The 16,883-nt window shown below is 35.1% G+C and overlaps 1 protein-coding gene across 1 annotated transcript; it reads right to left on the bottom strand.

The window, feature by feature from the left end:
* Window positions 1-911: 911 nt before the first annotated feature.
* On the bottom strand, window positions 912-3,569 carry LOC149251528 (uncharacterized). Its single transcript, XM_089453913.1, has one exon. The coding sequence runs from the start codon at window positions 3,567-3,569 to the stop codon at window positions 912-914; it is 2,658 nt and encodes an 885-aa protein (XP_089310039.1).
* Window positions 3,570-16,883: the final 13,314 nt, after the last annotated feature.

Raw genomic sequence — 16,883 nt, 5'->3', positions numbered from 1 at the left:
ATTGTTACTAATATTGTTAGTTATATATGTTAAACCATTTAGGAGTTTATTGAACCATTTTTCATCATCATCAATAACATATATACTAATGCGATGGTGAGACATATTCGTCTCATTCCCTCTTTCTATCATTCTTCCCTCTCAAATGACATCACGAGTGCAATGGTTATAAAATCAAATATGTTGCTTATAGAGTTATTTTCAATGGAAAAGGAAAGAAAATGATATATTAGATGTTGTAATTATAAATTATTTGAAATCTATTGTTATTTAAATTATGTATTTTGAGTAAACAAGTTAAATTTTATGTAAGTGCTTGATATTTTCTTGATATTATTAGAGTTTATTAGTATTTTAAATCATGTAAGTTTTAATTTTTATGGTAAAATTTTAATAGATCATTAATGTTGTATTATCGAGTGAGTGAAATCAAGGGGATGTTAAGCTCTTACCAAAGTTCAAGTTTTACCTAGAACATGTTTGTGCTTGTTCTCATGTTTATTGTACAGTAATTTGTAAGACAACCAATGAGGCTAGACGCAAGCCCTAGGTGAATTTGATAGAGTAGATACCCTTAGTTTTTAGGACGAAAAAGCTAGATATTGTATTATATGAGAGATATAAACATTTTTACATCTGAAGATGACCCATAGCTCAGGATCAATATAGATAAAGCATGGAAGCATATTCCAGAAAACAAAAAGATTCCTGCCAGGACTGACAGATCAAAGATGATACCCATCTATACAGTGAACATAAATCATAGAGGTCGCAGATCATATTCGACCAGCTGCAGAAAACCAAAAAACATGAACAAACATAGAAAGAGGAATCTGCTGAAAATAGATCAAGAAGCAACATCATAAGAACATAATGAGTCAAGGAGAAGCCTGTGAGACAAGCATTCACAACTAGAAATCAGGGAGAGAAAATTCTTGGATAAAAAAGATTTCCCCTTCAGAAAAGACCTGCAAAAACCAAAAACCTGGAGCTGATTGAAGACCCATTTTTGACAGAGAGTCAGCCTGAAAATTTTTATCCCTACTGATATGGTGAATTGAGCCTCCAGCCAAACATCCCCAGAAGAAACTGATCCTATCCATCCAGCCAACAAGGTGAGGCATTAAGATATAATTTTTTCTTGAGACGAAATCCACCATAACTTTTGAATCTCCAAATACTGTGACATCCTGAATATCAAGGAAGAGACAAAATTTTAGCAGGCCAGCGAGAGCCATCGCCTCCGCTTTGCTGTTGGAGCCTTTCCCCCCATTCCAGTGGATGGAAAAGTGTATATTTTCGTTTACCATAATGAGAATTCCACAGCCACAAGAGCCTTTCTGTTCGGCACCGTCGAAAAACGCCCTTGGGAAAGATGAGAGTTCCTTTGATAGATCTGAACAGGCATCCTTTTTTTGCTTGAGAGGCTTCTGCGGAAGGGCTTCAAAGGTAGCGACAATATTAAAGAAGATTTCCAAGAAAGGAGATTTGATGCCGTTGAAAATAGTGTTGTTTCGCCACTTCCAAATGATCCAAAAAGTAATAATAAATATCCTTCTCCATGATTCCATATGCTCGCTGCACCAGAGAAAAGCTTCGATAATTGAAGCGTGAGTCTTATGCTGGATTCCATAATAGATCTCCAAAGCCTGCCATATTTGTTGCAATTTTTTGCATTCAAAAAATAAGTGATCGTTATTTTCCCCCTCAGACCTACATATAGAACACAGACCGAGCCCGTGCCATCCTCTCTTCATTAAATTTTCTGAGATTAAATTCTTGTTGTGGAAAGTTAGCCAAGCGAAAAAAATCATTTTTGAAGGGCAACCATCCTTCCAGAAAATACGAGGGAAAACAGGATTGTGCGTGGGCAGCTTTGAGCCAATTAAATCCTGATATACATCTTTTACACGGACTATATTCATCTCTTTCGAAAGTTTCCAGATAAGATAATCAGATTCCACTTGGCGAAAAAAGCCACAGCTCCTAAGGCCCGACCTGATGCGTTCCCATTGAAGAGCGATCACATGAGGCATTTCCAGAACTTCTGCATCTTTCCACAGAGGGATGGAACCCTGCCAGCCAGCAATCAAACTGTCCCAAAAGAAAAGACCTCTTCTATGAAAGAATTTCAATAAAGATTCAGGCACATTGACCACCTCGGCGCCACTCAGGAACTGATCCTTTCCAATAAGGATCTTGCTGCCAGATTGAAAACGCCAAATTAAGTTCTTCAAAAAATAATTTTCTAACTTGCGAAAGCTAAGCCAAATTGAAGAACCATATGAGGCGCCGATCTTTCCTTTTCTGAACCAGAATGTTAAGTCCTTCCTGCCTAAGTATTTCTTCTGAATAGTGATACTCCATGGTCCTTCTCCATGAATTGCTCTCCACAGCGACTTGCATAAAAGAGCTTTTCCAAAAGTGCGCATATCAAGCAAACCCCAACCTCCCATACTCTTTGGCAACGAGATACTGGATAGCTTTGAGAGGTGGAATTTCCTTCTTTCCGCTTGACCACCCCAAATAAAATTAGCTGTTATTCTATTCATGCTTTGAATTATGCTTGCTGGAAGAAAATATAAATGCGCCCAGTAAACCGCGAGTTGATTTAATACTGATTGCGCCAGGATCACTCTTCCCGCCAGAGAGAGGCATCTATATTCCCAAACTGAAATCCTCCTGTAGAATTTGTCCGGAATCCATTGCCAATCTGTCTTTGAGTAACCATTTGTTTTTATCTGAAAACCCAAATATTTAATACCACAACTGATGGATTGCGTTTTAATTCCAAAAAGATCAGCTAACCATGCAACTCCATCCAGATTTATATCATTGTGATAAATTGTTGACTTCTCATTGTTAATTTGCAAACCCGTAGCCTTTTGAAAATTTTTTAGGATTTCATAGAAGCATATCCAGGTGAACCTGCAAAACAGACCGAATAAAATGATATCATCTACAAATAAATTATGGGAGATTGAGTTATTTCTGCAGATTTTCAGGGGACGGCACATGTTTTCCTCGACAGCCTTGTTGATATACAGGCTAAGAGAGTTCATAGCCAGTATAAACAAAAGCGATGAGAGGGGGCATCCTTGAGGAAGACCGCTGGCCGCACGGAAAAAAGGAAATGGAATCCAGTTGATGATGATTGCATAGTCCATTGATTCAACGCAAGCCATGATCCAGTTGATCATGTTGGATCTCAACCCAATCTTTACGAGCAAACTCTTGGTGAAGCTCCAATCTAGGCAGCCATATGCCTTACAGAGATCTATCTTGAGTATAACCGCCTCACATTTTTTAGAATGAATAGCATATAGACCTTCTTGAGTACTTGCAACTGCATCTAGAATATTTCTACCTTTTAGAAAACCGTGTTGTTCCTTTGTTAGAAACTCTAAAAACACTCCTTTGATTCTTTCTGCTATGATCTTCGATATAATCTTGAATGAGATGTTACAAAGAGAAATCGGCCTAAAATCCTTGAAGGATTCTGCATCTCCCTTTTTAGGAATGAGCGCTATATTAGTGGAGGAGATTTTTTGATTGATACTACCCGCCATCCTGGAGCCTTCTACCATCCTTAACAGATCGGATTTGATAAGATCGAAAAATTGTGTGAAAAATTCTATCGTCTAGCCATCTGGACCCGAGCTTTTGTCCCTTTTAAAAGATTTCATTGTTCCGAGCAGCTCCTCCTCTGAAACTGGCTGGAAGATTTTATCATTTAATTCATCATCGAACATCCGTGGAAACAGATCAATTCCCCATAGAATATCCTGGATTTTACATTCTTCGGATCTTTTGTATTGATTTTTAAAAAAATCCACCGCCTCATTTGTAATTTCCTGTTGGGAATATAGAAAGCCCCCTTTTGTGTCACTGATTTTCCATATAGAATTATTTTCTCTTCTAGAGTTGGCATAATTATGGAAAATTTTGAATTCCTGTCTCCTTCCTTCATCCATATCGCTCTGCTCTTTAACCTCCAGAAAGCTTCTTCTTGTTCCAAAATCTTCATTTTTTTCTTTTGGAGATCCTTTATTCGACATCTCAATTAAAAAGATAAGGTATGAGAAGCCATGGATTCCACGGCACTGTCTAGTTCTAGTTGCAATAACCTAGCCAAGAACTTGCTTTCATTAGTCCACATACCTACGCTCATGTTAATTACAATCATCCACCCAAAAAATGGCATTTCATTATCTTAATATCACTGGCTTATTGGGTATTTTTAATGCTTCCATAAATAATCTCAAATTTCTAACAAATTGAAACCCATTACTTAATGTCATGAGTTTTTTTAGTTAATTTAAATTGACCTATATCTGAATTAAAAAATATGTTTTGTTATGTCAATATGTTTTTTTTTTTTTGTAAGATAGGCACTATTTCACTATTAATATACAAAAAAGAGGTTACACCATATAAAGATAGAGTTACTACTCCTTGAGAGAATAATTGGTTTCTTCAAAAATATACATATCAAGGGAACCGAAACATTCTTTGAAAATATTGATCTATGATCATACTAGAAAATATTAGAGTAATCATATTTAGTAATGCCTTTAGTACTTAATCATCTTAAATATCATTGTACTAAAAACTTGGGATTGCCTTGTAAACCATGACCACCTTTATTTATATTAGTATTAAGCGATAGTGTAGAAAGAAACCCCTTTGATGAAAGAACTCAAAAACTAGACCTAAAAAGTCTTAAACAAGCATTAACCAAAGCTAATATTCTTTCTCAAAATCAAAATCTAGCAAGATGAAGATAGAATATGCATTGGGCTAAGTTTCTTAAGCTTTCTAGCCCTATAATGCTTATGCCATTATGACTACCTCTAATCCCCAACAAGCCTTAATCAAAGCATCATAATATTATTATTTTCTGTAAGTTCCAATTTGTTTAAAACTTCCCTCTATTGGTTTCCTTCTTGTCATTCATCTGTGTAATGGGACTTTCATTGAGCCAGTGTATTCTAACCACTCTAAAAAGTTTTGTGCCTCTACACCTTAAGAAGTACATGTATAACACCTATTGAAACAACCTTTCATCCACTTTGTCCATTAAAATCAACCCCTGTTGTCCCTAACTTTCTTCTCTAATTTCTATACTTCTACATTGCCTCCATCTCAAAACTTGTTATGGTACAAGTGAGTAGCTTCCATAGCTTCTTTCTTAGCCCTGGTCATTTTTTGATACCATCTCTTCCCAGGGAATTTTTTTATGGATTCTAGGTTGGGCCTCTTCTAGTAGCCTTACTCCCCCTTGTGAACTAGTTTTTCATTGATTACTTGTCATTCCTGTCCATGATTAAAATTCCTTACATGTAGCCTAAATTCCTCTACATATTCCAAAGTCTAACTAATAATGAGCTTAGAATCACCACACTAGATAAGGAAATGCCCCCTTATTGCTAAACTCGTTGTAATTCTAGTGCATGGCTAAAAGATCCCCAAAGCTTCTACTACTTCTCCATAGGACATTCTATAAATGTAACTCATTCTCCAATAATACAAGTGAATTTAAGAGCATAGAGATAGAGGTTAAGAACCATCTATAGCTGCTTTGATGCCAATTCAAACCCACCACCATGTAACTTCATCATTGATTTCAAAGCTATGGACTTTCTTGAATGCATACTTAGTTGGGGTGATGAACAAATCTCCACACAAGTAAAAGAAAACACAGTTAACACCACACCTTTCATAATACTTTCAATTTGATATCATAAACCTATGCCTCCACCTATCCAATGATGTGACATGCATCATCAATAAACTTGCATGTAGACATCATCCACCAACCTCCCTATCACCCCATCCAAGGACTATCATTGTCTTTTCTTTAACTAATTATTTTCCTACTTATTTCAAATAGAAAATTCTTATATAATTGAGACAAGAAATGTGAATTGTAGATTGCACTGCCCTTTCTTTTGTAAGAGGGTGTAAATTTCTAATTTGCATATTCCAATATCAAATTAATGTATTATGCAGTGTGTGATAAACAACATTAAAACCACCCCACTTTTTGGGCAAATTTGATACTAAATCTGGTTGGATCTATGTCATAATTCAAAGTCCCCTATGTGAGGGGAAATTTTCCCCAAGGTTTTTGTTCAATTTTATTTTTTTTGTAAGCTTGGCAAGACTTCATCATGTCCAATATATCACCCTGATTGGGGCAAGGAATTGAACCAGTGACTTCACTTCAAGGGGTGCCTTAACAGAGCACCCGATCACCATATATCCAATAACCTGTGGACAAGGTTTTTTTTCAATTTTAAGATGACCTAGATTATCGGTTTTTCAAAAATAACAATAAAAAAGTATGGACTTTGACTTGCAATAAAGACAAGACTCTTTGGAAATGGAGCAATTATGTAAAATAGATGAGATACATGAACGAAAACTTTTTGGTTTTCTTGCCAAATGCTTATAAAGATATAACATTTTGGTTACCAAATTGTAATGTTTAATAAACAATTTCTTTTATTTGATACTCTAAAAGAAAATTAAAAGCATTGAATTTCACAATGATGTATTGTAAATTTTTTAATGTTATGTTTTTTTTTCTTCTTTATTCAAAAAATTATGTATTTAATAAAAATGCATTATATAGTATATATGAAGAAGGTAATTGGATTTAGTTTGGGTGATTGAAAGGAGCATTATCATCTTCACCTAGATTCGGTTCTCACAACTGACATGCTTCGTCTAAAGCTAAATTTTTGAATATTTACTCCTACTACTTCAAGGAGTAGGAGTAAATTTTAACAAATTGCTTGCACAAGAAAATGTAGAAACAAAAAATTTCTATAAAATGCTAGAATACGACCCACCACTTGACCCACAAGAGACAAGACAAATCTCAAGACCAAAGTTATTTCTATTATGATTCGGTTCTCACAACTGACATGCTTCTGTAAAAGTGTCATTAGACGAAGCTAGTCATAGAGGCTTACAAGAAGGAGATGATATTGTAAAATTTCTCTTGTATTTGTTGTGACTAAAAACAAATTTAATACAAATTATACTCTTTCCCGTTAAAAAAACAAATTTAATACAAATTATACTCTTTCCCGTTAAAAAAACTGATTAACATATAAAAAATGTTATCAAGATTTTATTAAATTAAAAATATATTAAAGTAAACTAAACATAATTCAAATCAAACTTTAAAACTAGAATTTCATAATTATAAATTTATTAATAAAATATATAAATTTAAAATATTTCATATTTCCAAATCCATTCCCAAGCACAAAATAAAAATAAAAATAAAAATTCAAGACTAACATATAAGTAAAACCTTAAAATTAAAATTATATATATATATAGCCTTGAGGGTTAGCTCAATTAGTTGAGTTTCCATCATTAGAGCACTTTGGTATTAAGAAGTCATGGGGTTAATTTTCTTTGACGCTCTTGAGCTAGGCTAGCAAAAATTGTTACCTTTGAGTGAATTTGCCCTATATAATAGTTTTTGTTAAGACAATAAATCAAACCCATGCCAACTTATAAATAAAATTTTGATATACTTTTAATTCTTTTAGATATTTATAATTTTTTTTAAATGTTATTTTTATTAATAAAATTATTGTGAAAATTTAAAGTATATATTAAATTATATCCATTTAAATAATTTTAAAATAAAATTGTATATATATATATGGGGGGATTATGTCGATGGTGGGAAGGAAGGAATGAATTCCTTAAATTAAACCCAACCCATATTACAAGTAAAATTTTGATATACTTTTAATTCTTTTAGATATTTATAAAATAGTTTTATTAAAATATTAATTTTATCAAAAAATTTAAAATATATATTAAATTATATTTATTTAAATTATATATATAAGTGGTAGGAGGAATGAATGAATTTTTCTATGTTTAGGTTCAATTTGTAAATGACATAAATTCAAGAATCTAAAATATGATCCAAATTTAAAATAAATACTTTACTTATCTAAATAAACTCATAAACAAAAATAACTAAATATTTTAGATTGAAAATCAATTTAAACTTTGAAATAATTTTATTAGAGTGTGTGAAACATGGACATTCATAAGTTTTACTCATGAACTAAAAGAGTTATAATTAAAATGCTTGAAGGATGAGTTATAGGTAAGCAATATGCATCCTGCAACAATGCATTATATATTATGTTAGTCAGTATACCATTAGATACTGTTTAATATATATCAAGATATACAATATTTAAATCCATACACATATATCAACCCATATAACATTTAATGCAATGCTACAAGGGTGTGCGTGAACTACGGGGGCAAGGACTATATTGAGTCAAGTTTGCTTCCTATGCATTCCACATAAGACTAATTTAACATTGTAGGAAAATTTTAATTAGAAAGAGAAAGTATATCACATTTTAAATTAAAGATCATATTATGACTTATATTAATGTGCTTATATTATTGTGTCGAGGTGTAGAAAAAGTAACTTTGATACATTGTGTGGAGTGCTTAAGCGGGGTTACAGGTTCCTTACGTAAGCGGGGGGGATCTAATTGTTATTATTTCGTTGTACGAAGAAAGGGTGTGCAGCAAGTGTGGGAGCATGGACTATATCGAGTCAAACTTTCTTCCTCAACATTTTGAATAAGGATAATTTAACATTGTAGGAGAATTTTACTTAGGAAGACAAAGTGCTCAGAGAATGTCACGTTTTATTAGATAATGTTATGACTTATATTACTATGCTTATATTATTGTGTGGAGGTACGGAACAAGTAACGTTGATACAATGTGCAAAGTGCTTAAAGATTATATGGCATAACTGACGGGGTTGTAAGTCCCTTACGTAAGTGGGGGGGAGCTATCTACTGTTATTTTGTTGTGCGAAGAAAGGGTGTGCGGGAAGTGCGAGAGAAAGTGTGTGCGTGAAGTGCAGGAGTAGGGACTATATCGAATCAATTTATCTTCCTCTGCATTCCACATAAGGCTAATTTAACACTGTAGGAAAAATTTACTTAGCAAGGGGAAGTGCTCGAAGAATATCACATTTTAAATTAAGATCATATTATGACTTATATCAATTTGGTTATATTATTGTGTGGGGGTGTGGAACAAGTAACATTTATACATTGTGTGGAGTGCTTAAAGAGTCCAAAGATGTCAGAATTGACGGGATTGTAGGTCCCTTTCGTAAGCGAGGGAGGGAGGGGAGTAACTACTATTAATTTGTTGTACAAAGAAAGGATGTGCGAGAGGTACAAGAGCAAGGACTATATTGAGTCAAGTTTTCTTCCTCCACATTCCGCATAAGGCTAGTTTAACATTGTAAGATAAATTTACTTAGCAAGAGGAAGTGCTAAGAGAATATCACGTTTTAAATTAGATCATATTATGACTTATATTATTGTGCGGAGGTGTGGAACATCGTGTAGAGTGCTTAAATATTGTGTGGATACTTAATGTTGTTGCTTGTTTTGTTTGATAATTGCAAAGTGGTTGGATATAATAGATTCAAAGAAGACAAGGCATGTTTTGGAGTGGAAAGACTTTTTTTAGTCTTCTCGAAACATAATTAATGGATTAATATGCATATGCATAATTAATTAATACTAATAACATATTTGAGGAAGACAAGGCAAGTTGTGGAGTGGCAAGACTTTCAAACGAGGAAGTAGTCGTGGAGAACTATTCAAGAGACATTAACGCAAGGCTATTGAAAATTACATTTGCTATTGCTTATCAAGAGTGGAACGATGGTGCTTTTATTCATAGTTTTATGTAATATTGAGTGAAGTCTGTGCCTATATTGCTAATTGATTGATTAAGGCCATGCTTCTTTTTGCAGGGCCAACATTTTCTCATTATTTGAAAATGCCCATATTTATGCAATTTGTTGTTATCTACTCGTTCGCTTAAGTGTGGAGTGTAGAGGGGCAGTAAACGTTTAAATTATGTGCAATGCAGAGGGGCAATGAACGTTTTCATTGTGCGGAGTGCGGAAGTGGAGTCGAAACTTTTATCGTACAAAGAACTTTTTTGCGTTCCTTTATCTCCACACATAGTTCTTGTCCACACATCCGCAATTCGCACATGTGACCGTCCAATAACGTGTCTTAGAATTATAACAAAATATCATGATTTTTTGATACATTGTACAGAATGTGGAGGTGTAGATTCATACATTGTGCGGAGGGTACAAAAATATTGTTCCATAATGTTTCATATGTTTGTATACATTTATGTATGTCTTTCTCTATACAACATTACATATTACAGGCTACATAAAATATATAGGAAAAAGCCACAAAGTTTTATAATGTAATAATAATAATAACCAAATGAGAATAAATCGAACAAAAGTGCACCTCTTAGCAAAGTTATGATTCTCTATCATTGTCTTTAATTGTATTTGTTATACTTGTGTTCATTTTCCTAGATTTCATATTAAATTAATATTTAAAAGCTACTTCCACATATTTGTTCCCAATTTTTCCACATAGTCTTTCTCGATCACTTCTCCGACAACCTTTCTCTTTCCTCAACATATCACAAAACTAGCCTAATTAAACAAAATAATAATGTAACATCAATAGCTCTGATTTTGTCGTGTAGTTGTGATTTTGCTTGGTTTCTAGAGACGTTAAACAAGTATTAAGGCTCCATATAATCTTTAAGCACTTCACACAATGTATCAACATTATTTGCTTTGTACCTCTTTAGCAATAACCATCAGCTTCTTAGTCAATTTTAGCGCGTACTTTGAACTAATGATCTTATAGAGTCTCCCAATAAACAACATAACCACAATTGTAGCAACATGTTTCATTGCATGAATATTTCCTTGTGCAAAGCTTTCATTTTGTGGATATTTCCTTGTGTGGAGCTTACAATCAAAGCTTTCATTGTGCGGAGGAAGCTTTCAACCATTGTTATTATTATTCTTAGTCCCTACCTCATCAGGGACTATAGCACTCACTCGACGGTCAAAGCTCGTTGACTATTGATTAGTTTTTACTACAATTTTTCTTTCTACGGGTCAAAGTCCATTGATTATCAATTATTTATGTCAAAGTATTAACAACAGTTTTGGGAAAAGGATGAATATTTGTATGCTCCTATAAATTCAAAAGTCATTTTCTAATTTTTGGAAATCTTATTTCTAATTTTCCTGTTAGGTCCATATAATACTAGTGATTCCCCCATTACTATTGTCATTATAGCCCTTATTGTTATTATTGTGCTCCTATTGTCCCCATATTGTTATTATTGTTCCCCATAGAATCTCACTATTGTTATTGTTGTGACCTTATATTATTATTGGTATGTTGGCTTTGATTATATTGTGACCCCTTAGACTCCTATATATAGAAAGGAGGTTTTGTCATTTGTATCATCCAAGAATTGTTCTTTTGTGTAATGTAAAGGATGTTTCCTCCCCAAAGATGCTGATTTCTAAGGCATTGATCTATCTTTTCTATCTTTTTGTGAGATAATTTCATAACATTTGGTATCAGAGCTTTGGATTCTAGGGTTTTGCTGTTCCAAAATAGGCCATCGTGGAATTTTCGCTATAACTTTGTTTTTGTGACGTTTCAGAAGCTAAAAAAAACCCATTTGAGACAAAATATTGATGATCCTTGGGTCCGAATTTCAAAGCTTTTCTCGCTATATTTTCGGAGATATGATCCAAGGAAGTTGGGTTTTTTGTAGGCTCCTGAATTACATCCTAAACATGTGACCTTGGGAAAATCATCATAAATTTTTCTCTGAGTATCAGATTGAAATTTCGTAAGAATTTGTAGAAAGAGGACGGACTGTAGTTTTTTGCGCATCATTTTTAGGTCCAAAGGTTGAAACAGTGACACATGTCACTTCGTACAAGTTCGCTCTACTGAAAAAGTGTATAATCAGGTCATATTGGGAGATTGGGCATAACTCTTTACTGGAGAATCCAATTTCAATTAGACTAGTGGTGTTGGAAATAGGACCTAGAGGGATACCATAGTTCGTAATTTCAAACCTTGGAGATCCAAAATTTCAAAGATACATCAGATTCAATATCAAGCTCCTACAAAGTGAAAAAAGGTGTGTAATTTTTTTTAAATTTTTGCATAAGTTTGGTTTGAAAAATTAGTTTGAAGGAATCCAAAGGGCATAGTGAAGCATAATTATCATTAATTGATGCCCCAAAGAAAGAAAATGGAAACACCTAGTAAGCAACCTGAAAGCTCTAGCATGACTCATGAAGAAGTGGAAGAAATGCAACATGATATATCAAAATTATGAGACCAAGTGCAACAAATTTCACTCACAAAAAGTAATATAAGCTAAGATGGATGGTTTAAAGAAAGGTGTGGAAGCTAAGATGGATGGTTTAAATAAGGCATGGAAGCTAAGATGGGTGGCATGAAAGACAACATTGAAGATTTGAAGAAGGACATAGAAGGTTTGAAGGAAGGTTTGACAAAGTTGCTACAAGAAAGGCTTTCTAATGGCGAAAAGGTAACAGAGAAAACTCATGATGAGAAAAAAATAAATATTAATCATGATTTCATATACTCTAACAGTGGATTGAAGACCCACCATGTTCTAAATATCGATATGAGGAAGTTTGATGGCAAGGACCCCGTAACATGAATACTACAGATGGAGCAATATTTTGATCTCCATAATGGGCAAAACACACAAAAGGTACGTATTTCAACTTTATATTTGGAACAAAATCAGTTTGTATGGTATCAATATCTTTTATCTTGTAAACAAATTGTCACTTGGGAAATTTTTAAGGAAGAAATGATAGCACATTATGAGGATACAAAAAGCAACACTTTTTTTAGCCAAATGATAAATCTCAAACAAAAGGATTTAATGATGGAGCACATTGAGAATTCCAAAAATTGAATATAAGGGTAAAAGATATTTCAGAGGAGCATAGGATTGATCTGTTCATAGGGACTTTAAAGGATAACATCCAACATGAGGTTCACCTTTGGGAACCCGATTGATTGGATAAGGCATTTAGGTTGGCAAGAAAAATGGAAAGAAAAATTATGGCAACAAGGAAGCCTACCACTCATAACTATAAAGATAGAAGTTTTGTTGCCCCTAGCCTTCCACAACCTATAAGGTTGACACCACAAAAATTGGAAGAAAAAAGAGAAAAGGGCTTTGTTACAGTTGTGATAGCAAATACATTAAATGTCATAAGTGTGATGAGAAGAAATTATTTTACATAGCTTGTGAAGAGGAGGAAGAAAAGGAACAAGAAACGTCAAAAGAAGAAGATATACACCAGGAACAAACCCTAGATAAAGAATAAATGAATCCGACCATATCTTGTAATGCATTGGCCGAAATTACCACTCCTCAAACTATCAAGATAGAAGGACATATCAAGAAGAAAAAGGTAATAGTGTTGATTGATTTCGGAAGTACCCATAATTTTATTCATTATAAGATAGCCAAGGAATTGAATTGCTTCCTATATCCAGCACCAGAATGTCAAGTGATGGTGGCAAGTGGAGGAACCATAAATTTCTCTGGAAAGTGCCATAATATCAAGCTATCCATGGGAGAATATGTATTGAACATCCCAATTCTTTCCATTCCAATGGGTGGTGTTGATGTTGTACTAGGAGTCCAATGGCTACAATCATTGGGTACAACAACTTTTAATTTTCAAGAACTTTTCATGAAATTTTCTTCGGAAGGAAAGGAAGTTGAATTAAGGGGTATCATAGGGAAACCGGGAAAGATAATCAGCTCTAATGGAATGAAAAAGCTTCTAAAGAAAGAACAATGAGGCGTAATTGCACAATTATGTTCGCTAGAGGTTCCCACATCGAAATCATCTATTTCTCCAAATCTCCAAAAAGCCTTGGACAATCATTCCAAGGTATTTGAGGCTCCCAAAGACCTCCCACCTATTCATGGTCATGATCATGCTATTCATTTTATTCCAGGAAGTGTTCCTCCAAACATCAGGCCTTACAGATGTCCTTATGCCCAAAAGAGTGAAATTGAACGTATGGTTGCAAAAATGTTAGAGGCTGGTATAATTCAACCTAGTCAAAGTTCTTTCTCCGTTCTAGTAGTATTGGTGCACAAGAAGGATGGGTCATGGCGCATGTGTCTGGATTATAGGGAGATCAAAAAACTCACTATTAAAGATAAATTTCCCATTCCTGTCATTTATGAATTATTGGATGAATTGCATGGGTCAATTTACTTCACCAAGTTGGATATTCGTTCATGATATTTTCAAATCAAAATGAAGGCTGAAGACATTCTGAAAATAACATTTAGAACTCATGAGGGTCATTATGAATTTTTGGTCTTGCCTTTTGGCCTTACCAATGCACCTTCTACATTTCAAGGTTTGATGAATTCCATTTTCAAACCCTTCCTTAGAAAATTTGTGTTAGTATTTTTTGATGATATACTAATCTATAGCAATTCTTGGAAGGATCATGTTCAACATGTTGACAGGGTGCTCAAACTATTGGAGGAGAAAAAATTATATGCAAAAAGCTCCAAATGTTTCTTTGGAGTACAAGAGGTGGAATATCTGGGTCATATTGTATCTCATGAAGGTTTTAAGGTAGACCCTAACAAAATTAAAGCCATTAAGGAATGGAAGATCCCCACATCCATAAAGCAGCTACAAGGATTTCTTGGGTTGACAGGATATTATCGCAAGTTTGTTAAGAATTATAGGAGAATAGTAACACCTCTAACAACATTATTGAAGAAAGTTGCATTTTCATGGACTCTAGAAGCAACGAAGGCCTTTGAACATCTTAAAGAGGCAATGTGCCAAGTACGAGTTTTAGCTACGCCGGACTTCACAAAAACCTTTATTATGGAATGTGACACCTCAGGGAAATGAAATTGGTGTTGTTTTAATGCAAGAAGAAAGACCCATTGCTTTCAAAAGTCATCCAATCAAAGGAAAGTATTTACACAAAGCTATTTATGAGAAGGAAATGTTAGCAATACTACATGCACTTAAGAAATGGTGACCCTACCTAATGGGAAGACACTTCAAGGTAAAAATGGATCATGATAGTCTTAAATACCTTTTAGAACAAAGATTATCTTCAGAAGAGCAAAAAAAATGGGTCACAAAGATGTTGGGTTATGACTTTGAAATCATATACAAAAAAGGGAAGCAAAATGTTGTGGCAGATGCACTCTCAAGAAAGGATGAGGATGTGGAAGCTGTTAGGATTCCAAGAAACTCTCCTAGGTTGTAACTCGGAGATGTCTGGTAACATATAAATTCAACTTGTTGTTGCAAATGGATGAATGGAAGGAATGATGCTTGTTGAAGCCAGATAACCACTTCTATTTTGTTTCACTTCAGACATGCGTGAACACCCCCAGACTACAAGGCTTTAGACCACCAACTACTCATAGTTTAAGGATTGGGTGATTAAGGATAATACTGACCACACCAGCAGATACACAAGACCATGTGATGGCCGACTGCAACCAGTAAAGAAGTCTGCAAATCTAATCTCCTAATACACAGACAAGATGACAGCTCTCTGGCACTAGATGAATATAAACCTGAATAACTTATGCGATGATACATACAAGTCTTTAACACAGAGATAGGATGACAGCTACTCTAATGATAAAAATCAAGAGTTCAAGCGTACAACATATCAAGCACAACTTAGAATAGAGGAGAAATGGAAAGTGAGCAATTAACAACAAAAGAAGCTTGTATTAGCTGAAAATGAAGACGAGACATTGCAAGTGTCAAAATATTTACAGTCTCCAGAAGTTGAACCTTACATCAAAACATCAACCATCAACCCTGATTACATCTATTTTTTGGGTATATATAGAGTTTCATTACAAAGGCACTTGGCCAATTTAGGTATGGAGGGGTCTTAATCGACCACCAACTGCATTTAACTGCCTGTTGAAGTCTTTGAGTGCGCTTGCTTGCTTCACTAGATGAATTTTATCTTTTCAGGTGCTCTGCTATCCTCTTAGGCAGCTGGAGTGTTCGTATCAATGAAGTTCCTTAACTGCTAAATGCAGTTACATGCTCATTCTCTATCCTTTTCCTCTTCGGCCATACTATCTGTTAAATGTGGTTGTTGAGGAGCAACAGCAAATGTTACCTGAAGGCCGGTCACCTTCGACCTTTGGGCACACGGAACGGTCAAGGGGCATGGACTGCATAGCAAGTGGATGAGTCGGATGAAGGAGCAAGATTGGTCGTCGGATCGGGAGGATAGACGACAGAGATGGCCTGGCGGAGGATATCGGAAGAAGCGGGAGCAGGATGAATGTGGGCCGTTGGATCTTAGATGGACAGATCCAACGGTGATTGGGTGGTAAAGGCGCACGACGGTTATAGGGCAGAGACGGAGGATTAAGCAGTAAGCGGTATCGATCGCACCGCCTTTGGGCGTTAGGCGGTAAAAGGATGAGGGCATGCGATTCCATTCATAGCATGACATGTAGCGGCAGAGGAGAGAGAAAAACCGCTCTCCATCGCACGCTAATGTCCCATTGCTTTGTGGGCATGAAATGTGCGAAGGCCATCTAATCTTGGTGAAGCTGATCGGATGGTGGAGAAGTGATCGGGCAAGGCGCTTCATCGGGCGCGATGGGAGTCGTCGGATCGGGTTTTTTTTGGTAATTTTGGGCCTTTACGTATGGCGATGTGCAATTGCGATCGGATCACATCACAATATCGCGTCGGCGGAAGCCGAGGGGCGCAGCCTTTACACACACATGGATGCGACTTGCGATAGCGATTAAACCCGGACCCGATAAAGGAATTAATCATTTTTTAGGATTGATGAAGGGAGAATGATCGGGGCAAAGGAAAAAGGAGAAAGTGAATGTTATGAGCTTCTTTT

Source organism: Pinus tabuliformis, chromosome 7 (assembly GCF_031772625.1).
Source record: "Pinus tabuliformis cultivar Carrire ecotype Pingquan chromosome 7, CPIR1, whole genome shotgun sequence".
In the NCBI taxonomy this organism is placed as follows: Eukaryota; Viridiplantae; Streptophyta; class Pinopsida; order Pinales; family Pinaceae; genus Pinus; species Pinus tabuliformis.
Note: the sequence above shows the minus strand (reverse complement) of the source record. Positions and strands in the feature narration are given on the sequence as shown.